Raw genomic sequence first — 25,092 nt, 5'->3', positions numbered from 1 at the left:
ATCACTCAAATGTCCATCAAATAATAAATGGGTAAACAAAATGTGGTATATGCATATAATCGACTATGATTCAGCCTAATAAGGAAAGAAATACCAATACATGCTCCAACAAGGATAAACCTTGAAAACATTATTAAAGAAGCCAGAAGCATAATATTTTGGGAAATCACAAAATATTATGATTCCATTTATGTAAAATGTCCAGAAGAGGCAAATCCATAGAGACCAAACGTAGACTATTGGTTGCCTAGGAATAGGGGAATATGGAGAGAAATGGGGGGTGACTTGCTAAATGGGTACAGGGTTTCCTTTTTGGGGTGATAAAGATGTTCTAAAATTGATACGGTGTTGGTTGCACAACTCTGTGAATATACTAAAAACCACTGAATTGTACACTTTTATTTTGTGAACTATATGTGAACTCTATCAATACAGCTTTTTTTTTTTTTTAATTTAAAGAATGCATCATGGATTCTGCAATCAGAAAGTGGGGATTCTTTTTTTTCTTTTTTGGCTGCGCCACATGGCTTATGGGATCTTAGTGGCTTACGAGATCTACCAGGGATTGAACCTGGGCCCTCAGTAGTGAGAGGGCAGAGGCCTAACCACTGGACTGCCAGGGAATTCCCAGAAAGTGGGGATTCTAATCCTTGCTCCACCACTTCCATTACTTAACTTCTCCTTGCCTCAGTTTCCCCCGTCTGTAAAGCAGGGGTAGTCACAAGACCCACTCCCCTAGAGTTATTGTGAGAATTTAATCAGGTAATTCATGTACAGAACTCAGGGCGGTGCTCCACACACAACCAATGCTCTGTCACTTTCAGCTATCATCATTGTCATAATTATTAGACTCATTTTACAGAAAAGGAGACTGAAGTCAGAGAAATAAAGTAACTTGTTTGAGATTATACAAGTTAAAGGTGGCAGAGGATAGATTCTAACCCTTGTCAGTGTGGCTACAAAGCCTGTATCCTTTCGACTGAAGTATGTTGCCTCTTTCACTATACAGCGATTGTGCCTTTCAGAACCTACCCATGAGTGATGACTGGTCCCTGGCCTTGAAACCAACCAACCAACCAAAAAAAAAAAAAAAAAGCCATGGTTGTTGGTGCTTGGGCACCAAACCTGCAACGGATCCAATCACTCTGACAACTCAGAACATCTTAAAAAGCATGATGGTCACTTTCAAGCAGTTGGCCTGGGTTCAGTCAACCCAGCTATGAACTCTTCCTCAGTGACTTGGTAAGAAGAGAGTGCAGGAAGGGAATAGGGTCGGACTTTATTTTATTTTATTTCTGGCTCTTTCAATAACCAGTTAGGTATAAGTTCCCTAACGGCTGTGCCCTTGTGAACACACGTTTAAATGAGGGGGCATGACATACATCATTATTAACTGAACGTTACAATGTGCCAAGACACTGTGCTAAATGCTTTATGGCTCTTGACCACTGATCCTTCCAAAAACTATAAAATTCCTCCCTTTTTACATATGAAAACATAAAGGCCTGATGATCCACAAAACAAGGAATTAAGAAGCTTCAATTAAAATTAAAAACTTCTTCTCTGTGAAAGACAATGTCAAGAGAATGAGAAGACAAACCACTGACTGGGAGAAAATATTTGCAAAACACACATCTGATAAAGGACTGTGGGCTTCCCTGGTGGCGCAGTGGTTATCCAAAATATACAAAAGAACTCCTAAAACTCAACAGTAAGAAAACAAACTATTGGATTAAAAAATGGGCCAAAGACTTCAACAGATACCTCACCAAGAAGATATACACATGGCAAATAATCATATGAAAAGATGCTCCACATCATAAGTCATCAGGGAAATGCAAATTTAAGTAACAATGAGATACCACTACATACATACTAGAATGATCCAAATCTGAACAATGACAACACCAAATGCTGGTGAGGATGTGGACCAATGGGACCTTTCGTTCACTGTTGGTGAGAATGCAAAATGGTGCAGCCACTTTGAAAGACAGTTTGGTAGGCTCTTAAAAAAACTAAACATACTCTTATCATACGGTCTAGCAATCATGCTCCTCGGTATTTAACCAAAGGAGATGAAAGCTTATGTTCACATGAAAATCTGCATGTGGTTTTTAGCAGCTTTATTCATAACTGCCCAAACTTGGAAGCAACCAAGATGTCCCTCAGTAGGTGAATGGATAAATAAACTGTGGCACATCCAGACAGAGGAAATATTATTCAGTGCTAAAAAGAAATGAGCTATCAAGCCATGAAAAGACATGGAGGAACCTTAATGCATATTACAGGTGGCCTCTGTATCTGCAGGTTCTGCAGATTCAACCAACCATGGATTGAATATATTAAAAAAAAAAAAAATTTCCGAAAGTTCCAAAAAGCAAAACTTTGGGGGGGAGGGATAAATTAGGAGTTTGGGATTAACATATAAACACGACTATATATAAAATAGATAACCAACAAGGACCTACTCTATAGCACAGGGAACTCTACTCAATATTCTGTAATAACCTATATGGAAAAAGAGTCTGAAAAAGAATGGATATATGTATGTGTATAACTGAACCACTTTGCTGTACACCTGAAACTAACACAACATTGTAAATTAACTATACCCCAATATAAAATAAAAATTAAAAAAAAGAATTTCTTCACAGTGATGCTATATTTCTGTACTTCCAGTATCTTTTCACTAAAGAAAAATAAAATATGAATACTGTAATTAAAAAACAAAAACAAAACAAAAAAAACTTCAATTTGCCAAATGCAAGCAACTATTTACATAGCATTTACATTATATTATTAGATATTATAAGTATTCTAGTGATAACTGAAAGTATACAGGAGGAACTGCCTGGGTTATGCGCAAATACTATGCCATTTTATATAAGGGACTTACTTGAGCATCCCTCAAATTTGGTATCCACCTTGGGTCCTGGAACCCATTTTTATATACATATATATATATGTTTTTATATATATACATATATGTACATATCCTGAGATATTAAGGGACTCGCACACAACCCCACAGCTAGTAAGTGGATGGTCACGATCTGAATCCAGATCTGCATAAGTTCAATTTTAGTAAGATATGAGGCAAAAACAAAAACACACCATCAACAGATAATTACATTTAAGACCTCTATGTTCACAGTTCTGCTACACTCACTTACAAAGTATAATTATAATTTAATAGGCCATTCTTATTTGTAATCACAAAGAAGCCATTAATAAGCCAAAAAAGAAGGAGCTCATTTGGCAACACAGACACAGCCCTGTCTACTCTATGATTTTAAATCTAAGCCCATAAACTTTAAAATATACCTTTACTTAAAAAAACAAACATACGTACAAACCACCACCCATGCTGGTACCAAGGTATATAAACTGCTTTGTCAAAAGGCAGGTTAGAAAACCAATTAGTGTGCTCAGCTAAATCCTGCCAGCAGGATTGGCCCTGTATTAAATACCCAAGGTCAACTGTCCCTCCCAGACCCAAGGCACCATCAGAGGATAGCTCACACAGAAAGGAGCAACATAGGGCTTCCCTGGTGGTGCAGTGGTTTAAGCATCCGCCTGCCAATGCAGGGGACACGGTTTCAAGCCCTGGTCTGGGAAGATACCACATGCCGCGGAGCAACTAAGCCCGTGTGCCACAACTGCTGAGCCTGCACTATAGAGCCCACGAGCCACAACTACTGAGCCTGCATGCTACAACTACTGAAGCCTGCGCGCCTAGAGCCTGTGCTCCACAACAAGAGAAGCCCAGGCACAACAAAGAGTAGTGCCCACTCGTGGCAACTAGGGAAAGCCTGTGTGCAGCAACGAAGACCCAGTGCAGCCAAAAATAAATAAGTTCTCTGTGCTATACAGTCAGACCTTGCTGTTTATCCATTCTATATATAATAGCTTACATCTCCTAACCCCACCTTCTCACTCCATCCCTCCCTCAACCCCCTCTCCCTGTGCAACCACCTGTCTGTTCTTTAGGTCCGTGATTCTGTTTCTGTTTCATAGATAGGTTCATTTGTGTCATATTTTAGATTCTACATGTAAGTGATATCATATGGTATTTGTCTTTCTCTTTCTGACTGACTTCACTTAGTATGATAATCTCTAGTTGCATCCATGTTGCTGCAAATGGCATTTGTTCTTTTTATGGCTGAGTAGTATTCTACTGTACATATGTACCACATCTTCTTTATCCATTCATCTGTCCATGGACATTTCGGTTGTTTCTGTGTCTTGGCTATTGTGAATAGTGCTGCTATGAACGTAGGGGTGCATGTATCTTTTTGAATTATAGTTTTGTCTGGATATATGCCCAGGAGTGGGATTGCTGGATCATACGGTAATTCTATATATTTTTAGTTTTCTGAGGAACCTCCATACTGTTTTCCACAGTGGCTGCACCAACCTACATTCCCACCAGCAGTGTAGGAGGGTTCCCTTTCTCCACACCCTGCTATTTGTAGACATTTTAATGATGGCCATTCTGACTGTTGTGAGGTGGTACCTCATTGTAGTTTTGATTTGCATTTCTCTAATAATTAGCGATGTTGAGAATCTTTTCATGTGCCTATTGGCCTTCTGTATTTCTTCTTTGGAGAAATGTCTATTTAGGTCTTCTGAGATGTTTTGACTGGGTTTTTTGTTGTTGTGGTTGAGCTGTATATTTGTTGTACATTTTAAATATCATAAACTTGACAATGGAATGTGTACTTGCACGGTACATTCAGCATAATGAGTGTGCACTGTATCTCAGGGAATCAACGGAGGAAAACGAAGACCCACTTGGTTATTCAAGAACACACTCCATTCGGGGGAGGGGACAGCAAAAACTAGAGACAGGAAGGGGAAAGGTGAGGTTTCCTACATCCAGCTCCCATACCAGTGAAAGGTGGGAGCCCAAGCCAAGCTATTAAAAATAATGCACATCAGCAAGCTTTACTAATGATTTTGACTTAATAAGAAAACAGAGTAGATGAAATTGAAGCAAGTTATACCAAAATAGTTAGGCTTCTAATTTTTTTTTCTCATGACAAAACTGAAAGAAAAAGTTCTGATGTTTGAAACAGCCCTATTGCTAAACTTAGAAAGAGACCACATTCTTTGATCTAGTATCTTGTATGGCATTATTACATAAACTGAGTTAAATGGACAGTCCATAAAAAAATGTGCAGGACACCCTCCTGTCCCCACTCTTTGCCACTGTTTTCCTTTATTGGTGACATGGGAAATTTCAGATATAGGTCAATATTATTTTTTAAATTCTGAATTAAACAATGTTGAGCTCCTCTCAAAAAACCTGTCTTTGCCCAGTAACATAAATTTCTGGCAGAAATTGTATGTGATTTTAAAGCGTAAAAAGGCACCCAACATTTCCCTTTTGTGGAATTTGTGGTTATTAGGAAATCAGCAAAGGCCACTGCATAGTAACAGACATATAACCCACTAGGTGGCGCAATGATGCAGAAATAAAAAAGAGATTGCTGTTTCCTTTCAAATTTAAAACTTCAAAACGTAATTCGGGGAGATTAGAAACAAACTTTAAAAATTACAATAAAACCCCACCATTATAGCTTTTATAAGAGGCAAGGTACATTTGCAACTCGAGGGAGAAAACTAAAAGCGGAAAATTACACTTTTAGTTGTCATTCACTAATATTTTTAAAAAACCACTAGAGCATACATATTACAATCAATTAACACCCTATGAGGTTTTTGACCCTGCTCTGGTTGTGGGATAGTCAAAGCAATTTAAACCACCTGGAAGGTAGAAAGCAGCACTTTCTAATTGTTAATCGCTGGACCTAATTGGTATGGTGGAACATATTCCAGGAGAAAAAGTTACAGGATTTAGAGTTTCACGTAGAAGGTGGAGTCCATTCACTGGTTCATTCAATAAATATTTATTAAACACCTTTTTCATGCCAGGCTTTGTACTGAGCACTAGAGATTAAACTGAGGAAAATAAACAAGGTCCTGCCTTCATGGAGCTTACAGGCTAATGGGGGCCCAGCTGTAAATCAAGGAGCCTGTCAGCAACTGTAGAACTAAAACTGTGACACGTGCTTTAAAGGGCAAGTACAGAAAGGTCTAGAATAGGAAGAACTGGCCTCTCCAGGGACATCAGGGAAGGCTTTCCTTCTTAGTGACCCCGTGGATATAGGGGATGCAACCCACTGAGGGAGGACAAGACGAGAGACCACCACCACGGCTGGGGCACAAAGGAGGAGGCAGATGGGGGAGCCTGGGTCTCAGGAAGGATCTTGGTCTCATCTATGAGTAAAGTAAGTAAAAGTCTGAGGCAGATCAATGGCACAAGTGGATTTGCAGTTTTGTATATTTGAGTCCAAATTCCTCATTTTACTGAGAAGCAGGGAAGAAATCTAAGCCTAGGTCGACAGCCCCAGCAGATTACTGGGTACAAGAGGTGGGAAGAAGGAAGTAAGGGAGAGGTGCACTGAATTCCCGGGGCAGTAACGGCTTTCTCAGGGCAGCTGAACCCCAGGGACCACCCAAGGGTTTAAGCCCCAGTCAAGGTCCCCTTATACTGTGAGGAAAGAATAAAGCAAACCATAATTTCTAAGCCAAGTTCCAAAGCCACCTTTGCAAGTACATAATTTAGGAGTGGGCGAGAAACTGCTATCAGGGCAGGAAACAGGAATGTTTACTAGGCATTCTGAGAAATGGATGCAGACACCAGAATAAGCCAAAGGACCAAGGGAACAAACTGCACCATCAAGAGGGGTCATCAGGGGGAATTCCCTGGAGGTCCAGTGGTTAAGACTCAGTGCTTTCACTGCTGAGGGCCCAGGTTTCAATCCCTGGTCAGGGAACTAAGATCCCACAAGACCCGAGACACGGCCAAAAAAAAAAAAGAGTGCCCGTCTGAAGAAAGGCAACAACCAAAACCTGTCTATTGAAAGAAAATTCAGGTTAGGACTTCTACTGCATTTGCCAGGAAGACTCAGGCTTCTGCTTCCCCGGAGGGCTGGGGCCAGGGTCCAGACAACAATACAGCACGCTGAGCTCTCTCCAGCTGTTCTAGTTTGTCAGTGGATGAGTCCCTGGTTTGTCACTAAGCAGCTCTAAATCCTCTAAGTTCGCTGAACATCTCAGGTGTTAGTACCCGCCTCACAGGGTTCTTGAGAAGATCAAGTGGAATTTTATGTGGAAGTTTTTACAAACCAGAAAGTTTCACACAAATGAGGGGTACTTCCTATATTAAATAAATCTCACTCTAAAAAAGGCAGTATGGTATACATTTAATAAAAGATTTTGGAAATAGATTGCATTTAGTCATTCAGCATTTAAGTATCTACTATGACTCAGGCTTTGAAAACAAAGGCCTATCGACGTAGTACACAGTCCCCACCCTCAAAGGTTGCCTTTCTTAGGATATAGAAAGGCCTGGAATAGTCTAGAGAACAATGGCAGTGAATGTGTACTGAACTGGGGTATCAGTCACTGATCTATCAGCCCCAAGCCTTTCCAAATCCCCTGAGTTGGAAAAACAACATTAATTCCTCTTCTGCGTTACATTTCTTCACGACTTTGACCATGATGGTGGTTTATCATATCTTTGAAGTTTTCCCCCGACAGGAAAGAATGAATAGTTTGGAAATGAAATAGCCCACAACTTAGAAATACGACAAACATTATCTGTTCCAAAGCTGGAAATCCAGAGCATAAATAAGAACATCCAAAACACAGACAAATGTTTTATCGTAGAGGGACATCTCAGTTTTATGGCCTTTCAACATCTTAAAACCAAGAAGAGCTTTGACATATACTTTCTCCACACTTTTTTGTACTTAAGTTACTGCTTAACCAGAGGAAGTCTACACTCATAACTTCTCAACTAGCCTGTTACCAGTCACCTTCCGAGACTGAAACCAGAAGCAAACCAGCCCTTCAGTGCTAAGACCCACACTCTTCTGCATCTGGCTTTCCCATAGCCAAGAGGGACCTTGGACAAGAGTGTCCTCATAAAGCCAGAACCTTTCACAAGTCAGCATCTGACATACCTATACCCAGATGGCAGAAAAACCGCCTAGAAACCAAACATCCTGCTTCTGGAAGTTCTAAACTAGTGCCCAGCAAACATTTTTTTAAAGGGCCACATAGTATATATTTTAGGCTGTGCAAGTAGAGGATATTAAATAGATACTTATATAACAACTTAAAATGTAACCATTAAAAAAGGTAAGAACAATTCTTAGCTACCAGGCAGGAAAAAAACCAACCAACCAACCAACCAACCAACCAGGCAGCCGGCTGTAGTGTGCCAACCCCTAGTCCACACTTATGCAAAATTTAATAACTGACTAGTAATAGATGTGCAGGTGTCTGTTCACCAAGCAAGGCACAATGTTTATTTAGCCAGCGAGGTGCTCACAACCAGCACACAGGGAGGTGCACACACTTCTTGATTCCTGCTTTCCTTCACCTTGGTTTTCACTTCTATCCTCAATAAGCCTTAGGATTATACTCAGCACCCAGTCACTATTTGGGGATAATCCTGTTTTGTTTGCTTGTTTCTTTCTTTTCTTTTTTTAATTAATACGGCATAAGTTTTCAGTGGGTACATAATCCAAAAGTTAGGTCAATTCAAAGTGAACTAGGGACTTCCCTGGTGGTCCAGTGGTAAAGAATCCACCTTCCAGTGCAGGGGACACGGGTTCCATCCTGGTCGGGGACTAAGATCCCACGTGCCGCAGGGGCAGCTAAGCCCACGCACCACAACTACTGAGCTCGAGCGCCTCAAAGAGAGAGCCCGCGTGCCGCAAACTACAGAGCCCACGCGCCCTGAAGCCTGTGCGCCACAACTAGAGAGAGAAAACCCGCACTCCACAACTAGAGAGCGCTACAAGAAAAGATGTCGCATGCCTCAACAAAGATCCCGAGTGCCGCAATTGAGACCCAATGCAGCCAAAAATTTTTTGAAAAGCAAAACAAAACAAAGTGAACTACATTTGGTTTTGGTAGCAACTTAACTTCTCTGGTTATATTTTACCTAAACAAAAATCTGAACTTGTTCACAATTTCCAATCACATACCCACAGGGGAAACTGGCCTGAGATCAAAATCTTGCTTCAGATAATCCTCCAAGTGGATGATTAACTACAGGTGGGAGCGTTATCAACACGCTCATTGGGCAAGAGTGAGGAAATGTGCTGGACACAGAGAAGTAAAAACCTTTGCTCCTGATCTCAAGCTGGGCTGCTGTCTGTGTACCCTCACAAAAAGACAATAAGGATGCGGCACCCACAACCCAAGACAAATGCCACTGCAGAAGAAATTTTTTAAAGAGAACATGAAAACACTAGAAGTTTCCATTGCCCACCATGAAGTCTGACTTAGAATCTGGTCAGAATTCTATATCCAGCTTGTGTCACGGCTGAACTTAGAACCAAGAATCAGCATTTCAAATCATGTCAACCTTATTAGACTGTCCAGGGAAGCTCATCAAACTCATCAATTCTGGATCCTGGGAGAAGAAAGCCATGCAGTGAGGCAATGAGGAAAAGACAAAAGCACCCTTAATAAGACTCCAGGGGGAACAGGAAACAAAGTTTATATCTGGAACCTTTCTAGCTCTTTCTACCCCTTGTGCTGGTTGCTCTGGTTTTCAATGTCCTCCTAACCCAATGTCCTCCTACCCTCCTACCCCAAAGGTGAACTCCCAACACATAATGTCTGCTCCATCACCAAAATGTTCTGGCTCCCAAATTCCCTCTCTATCTTTATCCCCAACCCAAACTCTCACTGTATCAATGCTTTCAGTCTCAGCTAGATATCAGAAAAAGATGACCTACTTCCCACCAAAGTGTGAGTGCCTGGTAACCTACACCTCTTGGTGTTTTTTTAAAAGATGTACTTTGACCCTGATGAAACTCGTGATGGAATTCTGATCCTGAACAGGCAAGTTCACAAACACAGCACATCAAAGATGAACATTCTTTCGAATTCCACAACCCAGATGCTTTGTAGCCACAACGAGTTTTTCTTGACATTAATTACAATTGTTGTTTTCTGTGGGATGGGATTACACAGTCATTTCTAACTGGAGGCTGTGGACTTGAAGACAGTGTACTCTCTCTCACTTGACAAGACAGTCTTAATATTTCTATAATAAAATTATGATTTTAACTAGTTGTCTATGAAACCTACTTCCCCATAAAGCTGTGTCTTACACACCTTAGCGTCTTTGGGGCGTCCTACGGTAATGGACACACATGGGTCACTGAAGAATGAAAACATCTCTTAAAAACATTGATATTTCATTGTGACTCATGATGCCCTGGAGGAAAAATTTCTGTACACTTTCAGTGATAATGTGTAAAATCCTTCAAATCAACCGAGGGCCATTAACTTCTCCCTCTTATTTCTCTGCTCATCTGATTCTGAAAAGCAGAGGCTGGGAGTTGAAAGCACCTATAGGTTTCAAATTAAAGGGACCTTGGCTCAGATTCCCTCCCTGTCATACAAGCTATGTGTTGCTGGACGAGTTACTTAACATTTCTGAGCCTCAGCTTCCTTACCTATAAAATCGGGTTTTAACACCTACCCCCAATTGGTTGGGAGGATTCAGTGAGATCTGTATCAAGGGTCTAACACTGCATCAACCACTTCACTACAGAAAAGTCTGACTGCATCTTACTTTGTGTCCTGGGCCCCCTCACGATTAGGCATTTTACAGAGACATCAGGAGTTCTGATGGACACTTGAGAACTGAGCTGAGTGAGCCAACCCCCAACACACCCCTATTTGCAAAAATCAAGGACACAGCTTCAGAGCCCTTCTACAAACTCCATTAATGCATATTTTACATCTGTTGGTCCAATAATGGAATGGAATGTTGCAGCTTCAGTCTCCAAGCTACCCACAAAGTGCTTTTTTTGGGGGAGCGGCAGGGGGTGGGGAACACAGTGAGCAAGGCAAGAGAAAACACACCCAGGCCAATCTCGTTTCAGTTTTTTAGGACTTACCGTCTCCATTCTCTTCCTTTCACCTTCCTTCATTTAATGAGCAACTATTCTATGCCTGGACTGCTAATGCCAAGAATCAGACCTGCCCTTGAGAACTCACAATCAACCCCCCACATTAAAAGTGACCCTCCTCCCAACACTAGGCGGAATCCAGGCCTTGTGGAAAACACACTGCTCTTCTGAAAGGATAAACACATGCACTGAAGTTTACATCTAATTGAGGACTTTTTTTTTTTTTTGGCAGTTCACTGTTTTCCAAGCATTCATTTTGACTAAGCTCATCCCAATCAAAAAGCTTATGTGGCTTCTCAGGAAGATAATGACCTATCCATGTAGCAGACTACACAAATACAGCCAAGATACCCAAGTTGGAAGAGATGAAAGAGACAGACAGCCGGACATGGACAGACAGACGGACATGACAGCACCCCAGTTGCCAGGGCACTTGGCTGCATAAATCACTACCCCGAATATAAAGCCAAAAGGACAAGTCTGGTGAATGGAATGATATGTGACTGCTGTTTTCTCAGGACAGTTCATTACTGGGATATAATCCAATCAGGCCAACATTTATACGTGATCATCCAATCACGCTCAAAGACAACTGAGAACAACAATGCCATTGTTCCTTGGAGCTTATTACTACGCTCAAGCCAAGTGAGCTTCCTCCCCGCACCCCCGCCCAGTGGCATGTGTACTCTCCTTGGCTCCTGTTCTATTAATAAGTGAGAGAGAGTCTTTAAGGCAGTGCATACTGCCTGCAAATAAAAACATCACCGATGTATGATTTCTGGACAAAGTAAATCACAAACACGAAATTTAAGAAATTCAGAAAATTTAGCAATGCCTGAACTAATTTTATTTTTAACCCAGCTCTGTTTCCCCACATTTTATAGAGGAATGGCCCACAGAGACCTTTATCTTTAAAAAGTGGATGACTAGGGGCTTCCCTGGTGGCGCAGTGGTTGAGAATCTGCCTGCCAATGTAGGGGACACGGGTTCGAGCCCTGGTCTGGGAAAATCCCACATGCCGCGGAGCGACTAGGCCCATGAGCCACAGCTACTGAGTCTGCGCGTCTGGAGCCTGTGCTCCGCAACAAGAGAGGCCGTGATGAAGAGTGGCCCCCGCTCGCCGCAACTAGAGAAAGCCCTCACACAGAAACGAAGATCCAACACAGCCGTAAAATAAAAATAAATAAATTAAAAAAAAAAAAAAAAAGCGGATGACTAACCAGTCCCCAAATATGAGGTTTCAAGGACTGAGGAGGGTGATGATGCAATGCCAGCAGCCCTTCTTAATTCCCTAGCTTCTGTGGAATATCAGCTCATGCCAGAACTTGACCCTTTTTTTTTCTTAATTTTAAAGGATATTGTCAAATAAAAATAAAGCTATTTTACAAAAATACACAAAGCAGCACCACACGGCCCTTCCTCAGGCTGTAACACTACTAGCTGAAATATTTATAGACACCTGGATCAGAAATACCTATATGCTTATAACCAATCATTTTTGTTGAAGGAGTGAATTAGGTTAGTGCCCTTAAGAAGCTCCCCTTCAGCTCTATTTTCCACTCTCCAAACAAAGAAAACCTTTGTGCATTGTATTAGCCACTGTAAACTGTTTGGACATCCATTGTGAGTCCTGGCCGACTGGATAAGTCTGGCGAAAAAGAGATAGAACAGGAGATTCTGTCAATATATTTCTAGCACATTCAAATTTAAGCAAGCTTTGCACAGAGCCAGCTCACTCTAACTGCTAAACAAGTGGCTGAAATGAAGTTACTGCTCATGCTTATCTTGGCACTTAAAATATATGCTTTCCTTATCCCTTCAGATTTCTCTGAAAGGAGTCTTCAGAAGCAGCACTGTAGATAGAAGCCTAAAATAAAATATTAATCAATAAATTGCTTGGCCAGTCTGCTTCTAGCTACTTACCTGAAAACAATAACAGTAAGGTCCCTAATCAGTCAGGGTCATAGGGAAAATTATTTGAATGAAAGAGAAGATTCACAGACATTCTAAAATAAGAAAAACTCAGTTCTTTCCACATGAGACATCATTATAGGGAGGATTTTGCCAGAATTGAGCTGATATTTTTAAATGTTTCAAGAACAATACATTACAGCTGGTACTTCACAAATAAGTAGAAGTGGTACAGACACTATTGCCAATGTTTTGGTAGACTAGAACGTGCTGTCAGCATGAGATCTGAGGCACAAAATAGGATAAAGATCGAATCTCTTACCATTTAACTTGTCAAAAGATAAAGAAGACAGAGGGAGGAAAAGGGGACATTCTCTTCAGCCCATCTATAAACCAGATTTATATATCACCTTTTACTTTATTAAAAACTAACAAATCAGGGGAGGGATAAATTAGGAGTTTGGGATTAAAACATACACACTACTATATATAAAACAGATAACCAACAAGGACCTACTGTATAGCACAGGGAATACTCAGTAGCTTGTAATAACGTATAAGGAAGAGAATATAAAAAAAGAGTATATATATTTATATATATGTATAACAGAATCACCTTGCTGTACACCTGAAACTCACACAACATTGTAAATCAACTATATTTCAATAAAATTTTTAAAAAATTAAAATAAAAAAACAAATAAATCAAAATGACTTCAAAAAGAAAATACTCATTAAGTTTCATAAAGTTATACGTAAAAGCAGCAGCTCTTAGAATCAAGTCACTTCTCAGTCTGTATTAACTTGTAGGCTAGCAAACTATAATTTCTCAAGCTTACTCATATAGAAAAGTACCAAGAATCACAGAGCAGTTGAGAAACTGAGGCCCTTCAGAGAAACAATACCTTATGTGACAGGTAGGACTTATGGTGGCATCCACACTCCAGCAGGTGATTATAAAGTCAAAGGACTGATTTCTATAATTCTGAACACGAATTATAGAAAGCAGTCCTCAGTAATAATGATGATACGAGTAAATTATAACCACTGCCATTAAATTGCCATTGCAACCCCAGGAGCCATCTGTGCCATTTTTTGTTTGCTGGCACTCAGCTTCCCCTAGTCCCAGAGACCAGAAGCCCCCAATCCCCTTGCCAACAGGGTACCAATGAGGTGCAAGTATTTACTTAAGATCTAAAAGGATGAAGGGAAGCAGATGCCATTTGTTTTCATTTTCCTGTAGCAGCAGTCATAGGCAAAAACGGATTTCCCAAACCTGAGCTTTGCAGCTACCTCCAAGCTCCCTACCATTTCAGCCTCCTCTGGGCTACAGAGGCTGAGATGGTAAAAGGGTTTTTTGGAGGTCCTGGCTCAGGGCAGCAGCAGCTTTCTAACTTTCTAGGGGGCAAATCAGAGACTAGCGATGGGCCCTTTTGCTCTGTAGGCACCTAATTCTCTCCATTAAATTTCATTCTCCTTGAACTAGCTAGAATGATGTCTGTTTTCTTCACTGAACCCTGACCCAGAGGGTATGTAATGTCCATGTCACAGCTGAGAAAACCGAACCTGAGAAAAGTAAATTGCCTAAGGCCAAGCAAGTAAGCATCAGGACAAAAAGAATTCACACCCAGGTCTGCCTGACTTCAACATCACAAAATGAAAGTTAAACACACAGAGTGAAAGTTAAGCGTACCTCCAACCCATGACCCAGCAATTCTACTCCTAGGAATTTACACGAGAGAAATGGGTGCGTAAGCCCACAGAACAAACTATAGGTGATTTTCATAGCAGCTTCATCCATAATACAAACAAAACAAAAACCTGACAACAACCCAAATATCCGTCAACAAAAGAATGGATAAACAAACTGGTAAATTCATACAAATGGAGTATTTACTACTCAGCAATAAAAAAAAAAAAAAAAAAAGAACTACTGAATTGTATAACAACACAAAGGTTACTCTGAGGAAAGAAACCAGACACCAAATGCTGATTTCATTTATACAGATCCTCTCAAGGTGAAGCAAAACTATAGGATGGTGAGAGATGTCAGAAGAGAGGTTCCCTTGTGGGTGGCGTGGTGAACAGTCGGAAAAGTGACAAGAGAGAACCTTCTGGAGTGATGGAAAGTTCTATTTTTTGATCTAGGTGGTAATCACACAGGTGAATACATTCACGTAAAAGTTCATCTGGCTCTGCAACTGGATAGTGGTGGTGGCTGCACAATTAAATGCCACTGAAGTGCACGCTTAGAATGGTTAAAATAAGGGAGGGAGGAGGGAGACGCAGGAGGGAGGGGATAAGGGGATACATGTAAGCATATAGCTGATTCACTTTGTTATACAGCAGAAACCAACACACCATTGTAAAGCAGTTATACTCCAATAAAGATGTTAAAAAAAAAAAGAATGGTTAAAATAGTGGATATTATTGTGTTTTACTACAGTAAAAAAAAATCAAGCTCTCCACTTGAGAGTTGTACATTTTACTGTCTGTAAATTATACTTCAATTTAAAAAATAAAAATAATAATATAGAAAAAGCTCCATTGTGAGTAAGCAGGCTTTGGAGGACAGACCCGGGATACCACTGTTCCCACAGGAAAATTTTTCTCAGTTTCAGGCAAATGTTTTTCACCTCAGTTCTTTGGTACATTGAGTCTACCTTTCCTGCCTCTTCCTGACTCTTGAGTAAAGACATCTGCAGACTGTGTGCTTAAGCAGTATAAGCAGACCAAATACTTCTCCCAGACCTTTGATTAAAATCCGAATTAGGTTCTGCTAGAAAGAAGGCCACCAATGTTCAAAATGAACTCGTTGCCTCTTCATTTCAACGTGTCGCCACTTGACTGTTTTTAGACACTTAATAATAACTCCAGAAGGAAAAGCACGAATGTTTCCAGTTCCATTTCTGGAAAATTTCAATGGATGTCTGAGATGCCACAAATCTCTCTCCCCTCTTAAAACTCACCCAGACACTAAACAGACCGGGCCAAGGCAGGCGAAGTGCTCTCCCTGAAGTTAGGCAGAAAAACTTTGATGTGCCTGAGGTAACCCTGAAACATGGCTGCTGGAGAGTGACTTCACATCAGTCCGTAACAGTGAATGAGGTCTTGAGACAGTCACCAGGAGGCTCGTCTTCAGCGCATTTGTGAAGAACAAATCAGAAAGGGTTCCCAGTGGCAGGCCTGCCTTACCTGCCGTGCTCGTGCTACAGGCAATGCGGTCCCTGGGAGAGGAGTCCATGGGGAAAGGAGGGGTGCTGGAGGCTCCCAGGATGCAGCTTTTACTAGGAAGGGTGGAGGGAAAGAGGAAGGAGAAAGAAAGATTCTCAGGAAGCCCTGGGAGACGGTTGCAGTTGCTGGCTTGGGGCTGCAGAGTGAGGAAGAGAACTCAGCACCCACTGAGCTGGTACATTATTTAAGCTGCAACTGAATAATAGATCTTTCCAGCACTTCATGAGCTAAACAAGACAGCCACTCTTTGGAAATTGCTTTGCAGAGAGAATGCATTGGCTCTCTTCTTAAAAGAGAAAACAGAGAGAAAGAAAACACACACACAAGTTGTTTAAGGAGTGTGGTAGCACTTATAAAGATGGCATGAACCAACAGAAATTACCTAGAATGTTCTCTAGGCTTTATACCAAACACTCAGAATCTTAAGCACTGTAAAAGACTTCAGAGTTGATCAAATATAACTATTCATTTCCCTATAAAGAAACTGAGAACTAGAATTACACGCCTTAGCTAAAGTCACCAAGCTAATTCGTAGAATAGCTTATACACCATTAAAGAAAGGGTCTGTATAAAATTCCACACCTTTTTTTTTCTTATGGACAAACTATCATCCACTCACTATATCAATGTCAGGAATCCACTTTTCTAAGTTCTCGATGTCTTCCATTCTTACTAGTTTATGCAACAAGCCTTCTGATCAAGTCAGTACAGTGTGGTCAACACGTAGTACATGTGCTTGGTGCCCTGTCAGCTTCTGGGGTGACCAAGATGACTCAGACCAGGGAGGGGCTCACGGCTGACGGGAAATGACTGGCATGTGGCAGATGTGATAAGGGCTCGAATAAACACTGGCATGTGCACACCAACCAGTCACAGGCCAGGCGGCAACTGATTCAGCCTGAGTGAAGAAGGGTAAGGGAGGAACTGGACTTCTAAAAATGAGCTCACCAGGAAGTTTCTTCTAAACTATTCATTCTTTTCAAAAGCAGAAATGACGAGTTTGTTTTTTTTTTTTTTAAAAGATGGGTTTTTTAAAATTGTTACTTTTACTTATTTATTTATTTCTGGCTGCATTGGGTCTTCGTTGCTGTGCGTGGTCTTTCTCTAGCTGCGGGGAGCGGGGGCTACTCTTCGTTGCGGTGCACGGGCCTCTCATTGCAGTGCTTCTTTTGTTGCGGAACACAGGCTCTAGGTGCGTGGGCTTCAGTAGTTGTGGCTCACGGGCTCTAGAGCGCAGGCTCAGTAGTTACGGCGCACGGGCTTAGTTGCTCCGCGGCATGTGGGATCTTCCCGGATCAGGGCTCGAACCTCTGTCCCCTGCATTGGCAGGCAGATTCTTAACCACTGAGCCACCAGGGAAGTCCCGACGAGTTTTGCTAATACTAACTCCTTCAAAGAATTTCATTCTGCTTTGCTAGGTATATTTGGGAACAGCCTTCCTAGGATTGAGAACAGGCTACTTGCCTCTCACAGGTACATTACCCCTCCTCCCCGCCACGCAGGCTCTCAGGTGCTCCGGGCAAGAGGAGGCAGAGAAGGAACCCCACAGCCTAGGACTTGGAACACTTCCCTTATAAGAAATGGCTCGCAGCGAATGGAAACAAACAGCTACACTTGGAACATTATTTCCTCCTCCGAAGAACAAAGGTCCAAGAAGCTACAAGTCTTAGAAGAGGAGTTCAGTAAATCCTACTGATGACTAGAATGCATTATTTCCCGGGTTCACCTTCAACTAAGTGACAAAGTCTAGAGTATCTGCAGCGTTCTCTCATCTCTATCAAAGGTTTTTCTAACACATACAATGGCAAAGATACAACTGGATTCTGGGATTCCCTGGCTGTCCAGTGGTTAGGACTCCAGGCTTCCACTGCAGGGGGTCCAGGGTCCAAAGATCCCACAAGCTGTGTGGCACGGCACCGCTCCCCCCCCCCAAAAAAAAGAAAAAAGATACAACTGGATTCTAATCATTATCTATTAATTACAGCCTAATAACTCTTACCGACCAGCAAACTATCCCAATAATTCTCTCCCACAATGTATTACATATATTCTCTCTAAATGCCTCTGACTTGTCACTAACTATATTGTCACTAACTATAAATATATAGCTATATATTTAGTCCCATGCTTATATAGGGTGTCTGTCAGATGAAGCATACTATAATTAAAGTTTTCAAAGATGATGTCATTTTCTCTTGTGAACATAATGTATGTATTTCATACGGCTGAGTAAAGTCTACAATACAAATAATAATTATCACATTAACTCTGAAATCCATGTTTACATATGCATATGGGTAAAATTCAGTAAACATTTGTATTCAAGGATGTGACATGAAGTCTTTGCCATGATTAATGGTATAATCTGAAATTCTGGGGTCAGTAGAGCTTCCTGTGTAACACCCAACAAATATTTTACTCTCAAAGGATCTATCAAGAGTCTTTCACCACTACTACCATTCCTGCCACCCTCCAAACTCTCCAACCCCTCAACACTCACACACAATGATGGGGGAAGAGAAACACAAATAGAACCTATAATCTATGAATATTCTAATCAGGCTAAATATTTAGTTTGAAAGTTAAAATAAACATTCATTATTACAGAAATTTATACTGCTATGGTTTGCAACACACAATGGTGTATAAGTGACTAAGAAAAGCTGCATTATGTTTCTAAGGTTAAAGACCTGATTTAACTTTAACCATCTGGCAGAGGCACTAAAGAAATATCTGTACTGATTTTAAATGACTCAAGTTACTAATTGAAGGCCTAGGACTTCTCATAAAGAGTGTGCACACACACACAATTAGGGATTTTGCTGACTGAAGCAAAGTGTTTTCTATTGTGGTTTTTATTCACCTATCATGAACATGAACTTCAATTGCTCATTTCTCCAGGTCACGGCAGGGTTTCTTTTTTCCTACCTCAAGACTTCCAATTCCTACAACAATCCTTGTTAAAGCCTATTTTGCAGACCCAATAAAAGCTCCATTTTTAAAGAGTTAGATGCATTACATGTGAGGCTGCCTGGGTCTCTGTATTCTTAGGCGCTGACAGATGGTGACTGAGATGCACTTGGTAACAGAGTGATGTCCCCCAGAAGTGCCAAAGCATTTCCCCCCTTTTCACTCTATCCTACCACAAATGTCACACCAACAGACTTTAAAACTGCTAAAACTGCAGAATGGCTTGCGGGAAGCAAAGAAAGGAATGAGACTTAGGGAAGACATTAAATAGCTTCACGAATACATTGTCTGCAGCCAACAGAAAAGAAAACTGGGTGGACAAGAGCAAGATGCACACATTAAGACACAAAGTCCATCAAATTCAACTTTCCTGGCTTTTCTGGGCCATTCTGTGTCCGACTTTCCTGAAGGTGTGGTTGAGGTACACCTAGCTCTCCATACCTAAACATCACACTCATATTTTAAGAGTATTTTCCAAATCTCAGATTTCAAGGGCTGTCTTCACAATTTTTGCCTTATTCTCATACCACTCATCCTGATAACTTACTATTTTTCTTAAATCGAACTCACCGCTTTATTTAATACTTATTTTTGCCTCATTCTAAGCAATCTATACATGAAATAAATGAGTTTGGTGACCGGCTTTATGTTTTTTTAGTCCTGAACTACAAGGGTCATGCACAGTAATTAAAGAATGGGCTATGTCCCTCCCTGTGCCACCTGTAAATCTGTCTGCACAGCACACTTTGGAAACAACACTGTTTTGAAGACAGCAAAAAAGGCAGAGAAAATGTTTAATTTAATAGGCATTTTTTCAATATGACAGTCCTGAGTCTCCCTTTTGAGTTCACAGGTTATCGAGACTGACACAGCTTTGGATGATGGAGGTGCGAGCCCCCTTAAAAAACCCAAATGAAACAGTCACCGTCATGGGAAGGCCCAGGCAGGCCTTCCCAGGCTCTAGCAGTCAGACGCTAAGTTCCAAGAAGGGCATTTCCTAATCAAGCTGCAAAAGCGGAAGCAGGTACTTTCCAACTCAGAACTCTCTTCCTCACACTGTGCCATAGGCAGTGTACAAAGTTAATCGACTGCTTTCCTAGGTAACCTTCAAACCTGGAACTAGCTATTGCCAATACTGGATGTTAGGACTGAGTGCCTGATAACTTTTCTCCATTGCTGTTATACAGTTTTTGCAAAATTTTTAATGGGAATACCACCTCAGACCCTCATAAATTTGCTAGCTATACGAGCTTTCTCTCACAAGGGCCGTCATAAAAATTCCTGTGGGGACGAAGTAGGTTCTAAATCATTCTAGGGAACATTTCTTTTTTAACCTTAAAAAAGCCCATGTAGGGACTTCCCTGGTGGCACAGTGGTTAAGAATCCGCCTGCCAGTGCAGGGGACACAGGTTCGAGCCCTCGTCCGGGAGGATCCCACATGCCACGAAGCAAGTAAGCCCACGAGCCGCAACTGCTGAGCCTGCGCACCACAACTACTGAAGCCCACGCGCCTAGAGCCTGTGCTCTGCAAGAAGAGAAGCCACCGCAATGAGAAGCCCATGCAGCCCAGTGAAGAACAGCCCCCGCTCGCTGCAACTAGAGAAAGCCCATGCGTAGCAACGAAGATCCAACACAGCCAAAAATAAATAAATGAATAAATTAAAAAAAAAAAGCCCATGTAAAACATCGAAGTTTTTAACCCACTAAATAGGTGTTGAATCTGACCTCTGTCTGCCTGTATGTTTCTGACCCTGCCCCTTGGATTTAGGATGAAGAAACAACTCAGTAAAACACATGAGATAATCATTCTGCCGCACCCACCCAATTTTCAGTGGAAAATGCCTCTCAATACCAAGGCTGGCTGGTCGAAGGCCATTCCAGCCAGCACATGTTGGCCCTGATTACTGCTTAGAGTCTGATCAATGAGGCATTTTATAGGGTGTCAGCTCTCAACCTGGATAAACTAATCTGCAGCCACAACTCCTCAATGGGATTTGTTTTAGGGATTAGGCAAGGAATTCCCGGATGGCTCATACTCTTGGTAGAGGTATGTTGAAAGTTTCAGCGTGATTACTAACCCTTCCTGAGTCTTCACCCCACCAGCCCCTCCCACACCTCATGCCACACCCCTGCCAAATTTGCATAACTTTTAACTACAGAACATATGACAGTACACAGAACTACAGTGGCCCCGCCTAGTTTCAAAAACTTACCTGTCTCCTAAAAAGAAAGCCTTCTTCAGAAGAGAAAACCTTGCTAAGCTCAAAAGTCACAGTAGGGATTTAATCATCTCCCTCGAATTCCCAGGCACTTCTCCAGCATAAGAGCAATGCCTGGCTGTGACCTTTCGTCAATGTACAAAGAATCAGATTAAAAGTTAAACAAATGTAGGCAGAAACCCTTGCAAATGGAACTCCCCAGGGGGTGATGCTAAAAAATGTGGGGTCTTAAGCATATGAGAGCCCCCAAAAGAGTAATATTCCCTGTGTAGGGTGTGTGAGGGTAGCCCTGTTTACTGGGAAACTGGTTCACTTCTTTATAGGAAAAGTCAAGTCATTAATACATTAGGGATTTCTGTGACTTTTTTCCCCTTTTTCTCAAAGTTCTCTTCCTGGCATTTAAAGCCTTTCAAGAGAATGTGAGCATCTCTTGCTCTTTCCCTCAGCAACTGCCCTAACATACCTGGCACCTCCTATTTGTGCTCAGTAACCCAGAGCCCAGCACTTAAGGGTTTTCAGCACCTGTTTTGGTTATTACAGTTGGCCCTCCATATCCAAGGATTCAACCAACTGTGGATCAAAAATATACAGGGGGGGAAAAAATTTCAGAAAGTTCCAAAAAGCAAAACTTGACTTTGCCACACACCAGCAACTATTTACACAGCATTTACACTGTATTTACAACTATTTCCATAATATTTCCATTGTATCGGGTACTGTAAGTAACCTAGAGAGGATTTAAAGTGTACAGGAGGATGCCCCCAGGTTATAGGAAAATACTACACCATTTTATATAAAGGACTTGGAGCATCCTTGGATTCTGGTATCCGAGGGGGGTCCCGGAACCATTCTTCCCCCCATCCCAGGATACTGAGGGATGACTATACTAGCTACTGTCTACGTAGCATCCACTAGCCAGGCACCCTATGTCATTCCGCTCAGTCCTCGCCTTATGAGACGTGTTATTAGCCCCATTTTCTAGATTGGCTTACCCTGTGAGGTATCTGTTCAAAGGGCAAACTTTCTTCCCAAAAAGAAACCCTGAAGGGAGTGTGCACGGAACAAACCCACACTTCGTTGCATTTCTGTATTGCAGAGTGTGCATCTGTATCGCATACTCCCTCCTTAAGCCGCAGGTATCCCAGCAGAGAGAGTTTGCAGAGTCTTAAAAAACACCTAAAATTTTCAGATCGAACAGACTCTTGACGGCAGAAGTTGAGTCTTGCTTATCTTCTACCCCACCTGCTCACAGTGGACCGGCACACGTGGGTGCTCATTAAGTTATTAGCTGCGTGGTCCTGAAAAAGCTGCAGCAGCAGCTCAGGGGGAAAACAATCTCCCTTCATCAATCTCTGACAGCAGCTCTGGAAAAGCTCGAGAAACACCTCAAAAGCCACCGTTGCCTTAGTAAAGCACCCTCCTTCTCTCGTCTCCCCGGAGAGGGGAAACTACAGTATCCTGTTCATGCTTCTAATTGGAATGCATCAGAGTCTTAATTATTTGCATTCTTCCCCAACAAGACAGTGTGGTAGAGGCACACTCTTAACATTTATATTCCCCACAGTGAAGTTAGTTGTTCATGAAAAATTTATTGAATAACCATATTTCATTCTCTCAGGCAAGATATTAAATGGCGCTTTGCCACAAATACAATCACTACTAGTAACTCCTCACTTAAAATGAAAATGGTCCACTTCCAAGGTTTGCGTGTAGACTGTCTCTCCCAGGAATAATCCTGACACGGGTGGACCTGTTCTCCCAAGGTGACTGTCAGGACACCCAGCACAGACCACCTAGAGATCTGAGGAAAAGGGCCTCTTCTCTGCTGGGATTCCCCTAGCTGAGGGAGGGAGGGAGGGAGGGCAATTTCTAGGATGGGATGAGTCTATGCTGGGAACTGCAGGGAAACCACAACCATTACTCAGGCCAGACAGCTGCCAAGGAAGCAGCGCTGCCTAAGAACTGAAGCTAAAATAGAGGTGGGAGGCTGTATTCCTTTCCATTACTAGGCCCTGGAGTATTCACTCCCAAGTTCATCCACATTTCAAGAATGTTAAAACCCTGTAGTCAAAACCCTGATTATTTATAACTTAAAATAAACTACTGTGTAAGGCAGAAACTTTACAAATGAAGACATAAAAGAAAAGGAACTGGTGACAGGTAAGATAATACCAGAGTACATATCCATTCCCTACTGCAAATAACTTTTACTTACATTGCAGAGGCAACTGATTAAAAGGGAAAGAGAGGATTCTGGTCACCAGAGAGCTGTCAGTTTGTCTCACGCACACACGCCTGTAATTTTGCATCCAGTAGAGAGTGCGGTTTGAAACAGAGAAGGAAAACACAAAGGCATAGGGCAGGCGACACAACAGGAACAACGAGATGCCTCCGAAGTAGCAGCAATCCAAGACAGAGTTCAAGACAGTCTTCCCTACTCGCGACTTAACCTGAAATCCAAGTGACTTTAGAGAACAGAGAGAAGGATCCAGGAGCCCTGGAGGCCACGAGCCACCACCCCTGTCCGGTGAAACCTACTCCCTGCCCTCAACCCCACCACCGGATGGGAGAATCCCAGCCACCTAATGCGCATCTGGGAAGCCCACCACGCGCTCCCATGCCCCGTCCTCGCGACCCTTCTCCCAACCAAGCGGGACGCAAGAGGGCACTTACTTGGAGCCAACCTGACATCTCCCGCCGAGGTGGAAACCCGCGACCTCCTCGCACCGGCATCTTCGGGCGCGGGTCCCGCGTGGGCGCGCAGGTCCTGGGCCCGGTTCCTTCTCCTCCTCCTCCTCCCGGCGGCACGTCAGGCCTCCGACCCGCAGCCGGGTTTTAGCCAGGTGCCGGCCCGCGGGAACCCACCCCTTTGTCCCTCCCCCCTCAGCGCGGCGTCGGCCCGCCCCCGGCCCGAGGCAGCGCCTCTGCGCCCGCCGCCTGGCCCGCGAAACTCTCAAATGGGCCGCTACCACCCCCGCGCGACCCAGGGGAGGGTTCGCCGGCGCCGCGCGCTCGAGGTCCCCGCAGAGGGCCGTGTCACGCGCGGCTCCCGGCCGGGGACGAAAGAGGGCGGCGGCAGCAGGGGGACCCCGAGGACAGAGCGTCCCGCGGCCCCGACACCCAACCCCCCCACCGGCGGACCTGATGGTTCGCTCCGCGGCGAGCACTGGGAGCAGCCGGTCCGGCTCCGGGCGCCCGCCGGGGGAGCGCTGCAAGTTTGCGTGTAGCGGTGAGCCCTGGGCGGCCTGTTTGTCCACGGGTTCTTCCCTCACGCTCGCGTGCGCATCCTGTACGAACCCTTTTTGGAGAGGTTTGCAGAACCTCCTTCCGAGTTCTCTTCCAAAAGGAACCGAAAAGTTTTTTCTGTCACACACACACACACACACACTGTACCCCTACGTTTAAAACACGACTTTTGAGAAAAATATACTCCAGTTTATCTCTTTGGCACATTTCCAATAACTCCAGTGAAGAGATTAAAACTCCTCTCCCATCACCAGCTTTTCAAAGGCTTTTTTAAAAAAAGTAGGTCACAAATGCTTATCAGGCAGGATTCATCGAATTCAACTCAGTACATTTATTCGTTTTAGAGTCCTCTATGTATAAAGAATTGTGCACGATAAATAAACGTTTCCTAATTTTAAGGGCATGTAAATTATTTGGAGAATCAAAACAGGTACACTGATTAAAAATATAATCTTGGATTTGAAATCTTAAGGAAACCATGTTGTAAGAGAAAAAACTATGGC

The 25,092-nt window shown here is 42.6% G+C and overlaps 1 protein-coding gene across 8 annotated transcripts in view; it reads right to left on the bottom strand.

The window, feature by feature from the left end:
- Nucleotides 1-25,092, bottom strand: part of TJP2 (tight junction protein 2) — a 132,653-nt gene that overhangs the window by 58,632 nt on the left and 48,929 nt on the right. For 2 of the 8 annotated variants that reach the window (XM_036856074.1, XM_036856079.1), the window contains exon 1: nt 24,017-24,213. The exons of 5 other annotated variants lie outside the window; for them this stretch is intronic. In XM_036856074.1, the coding sequence (XP_036711969.1) occupies nt 24,017-24,076 (60 nt within the window). In that variant the 5' untranslated portion in view covers nt 24,077-24,213. Of the gene's footprint in view, nt 1-2,143; nt 2,150-24,016; nt 24,214-25,092 lie in introns of those variants that run through there. One more of the 8 variants, XM_036856076.1, reaches the window with a different exon arrangement.

This window comes from Balaenoptera musculus, chromosome 6, assembly GCF_009873245.2.
Source record: "Balaenoptera musculus isolate JJ_BM4_2016_0621 chromosome 6, mBalMus1.pri.v3, whole genome shotgun sequence".
Taxonomy (NCBI): Eukaryota; Metazoa; Chordata; class Mammalia; order Artiodactyla; family Balaenopteridae; genus Balaenoptera; species Balaenoptera musculus.
Note: the sequence above shows the minus strand (reverse complement) of the source record. Positions and strands in the feature narration are given on the sequence as shown.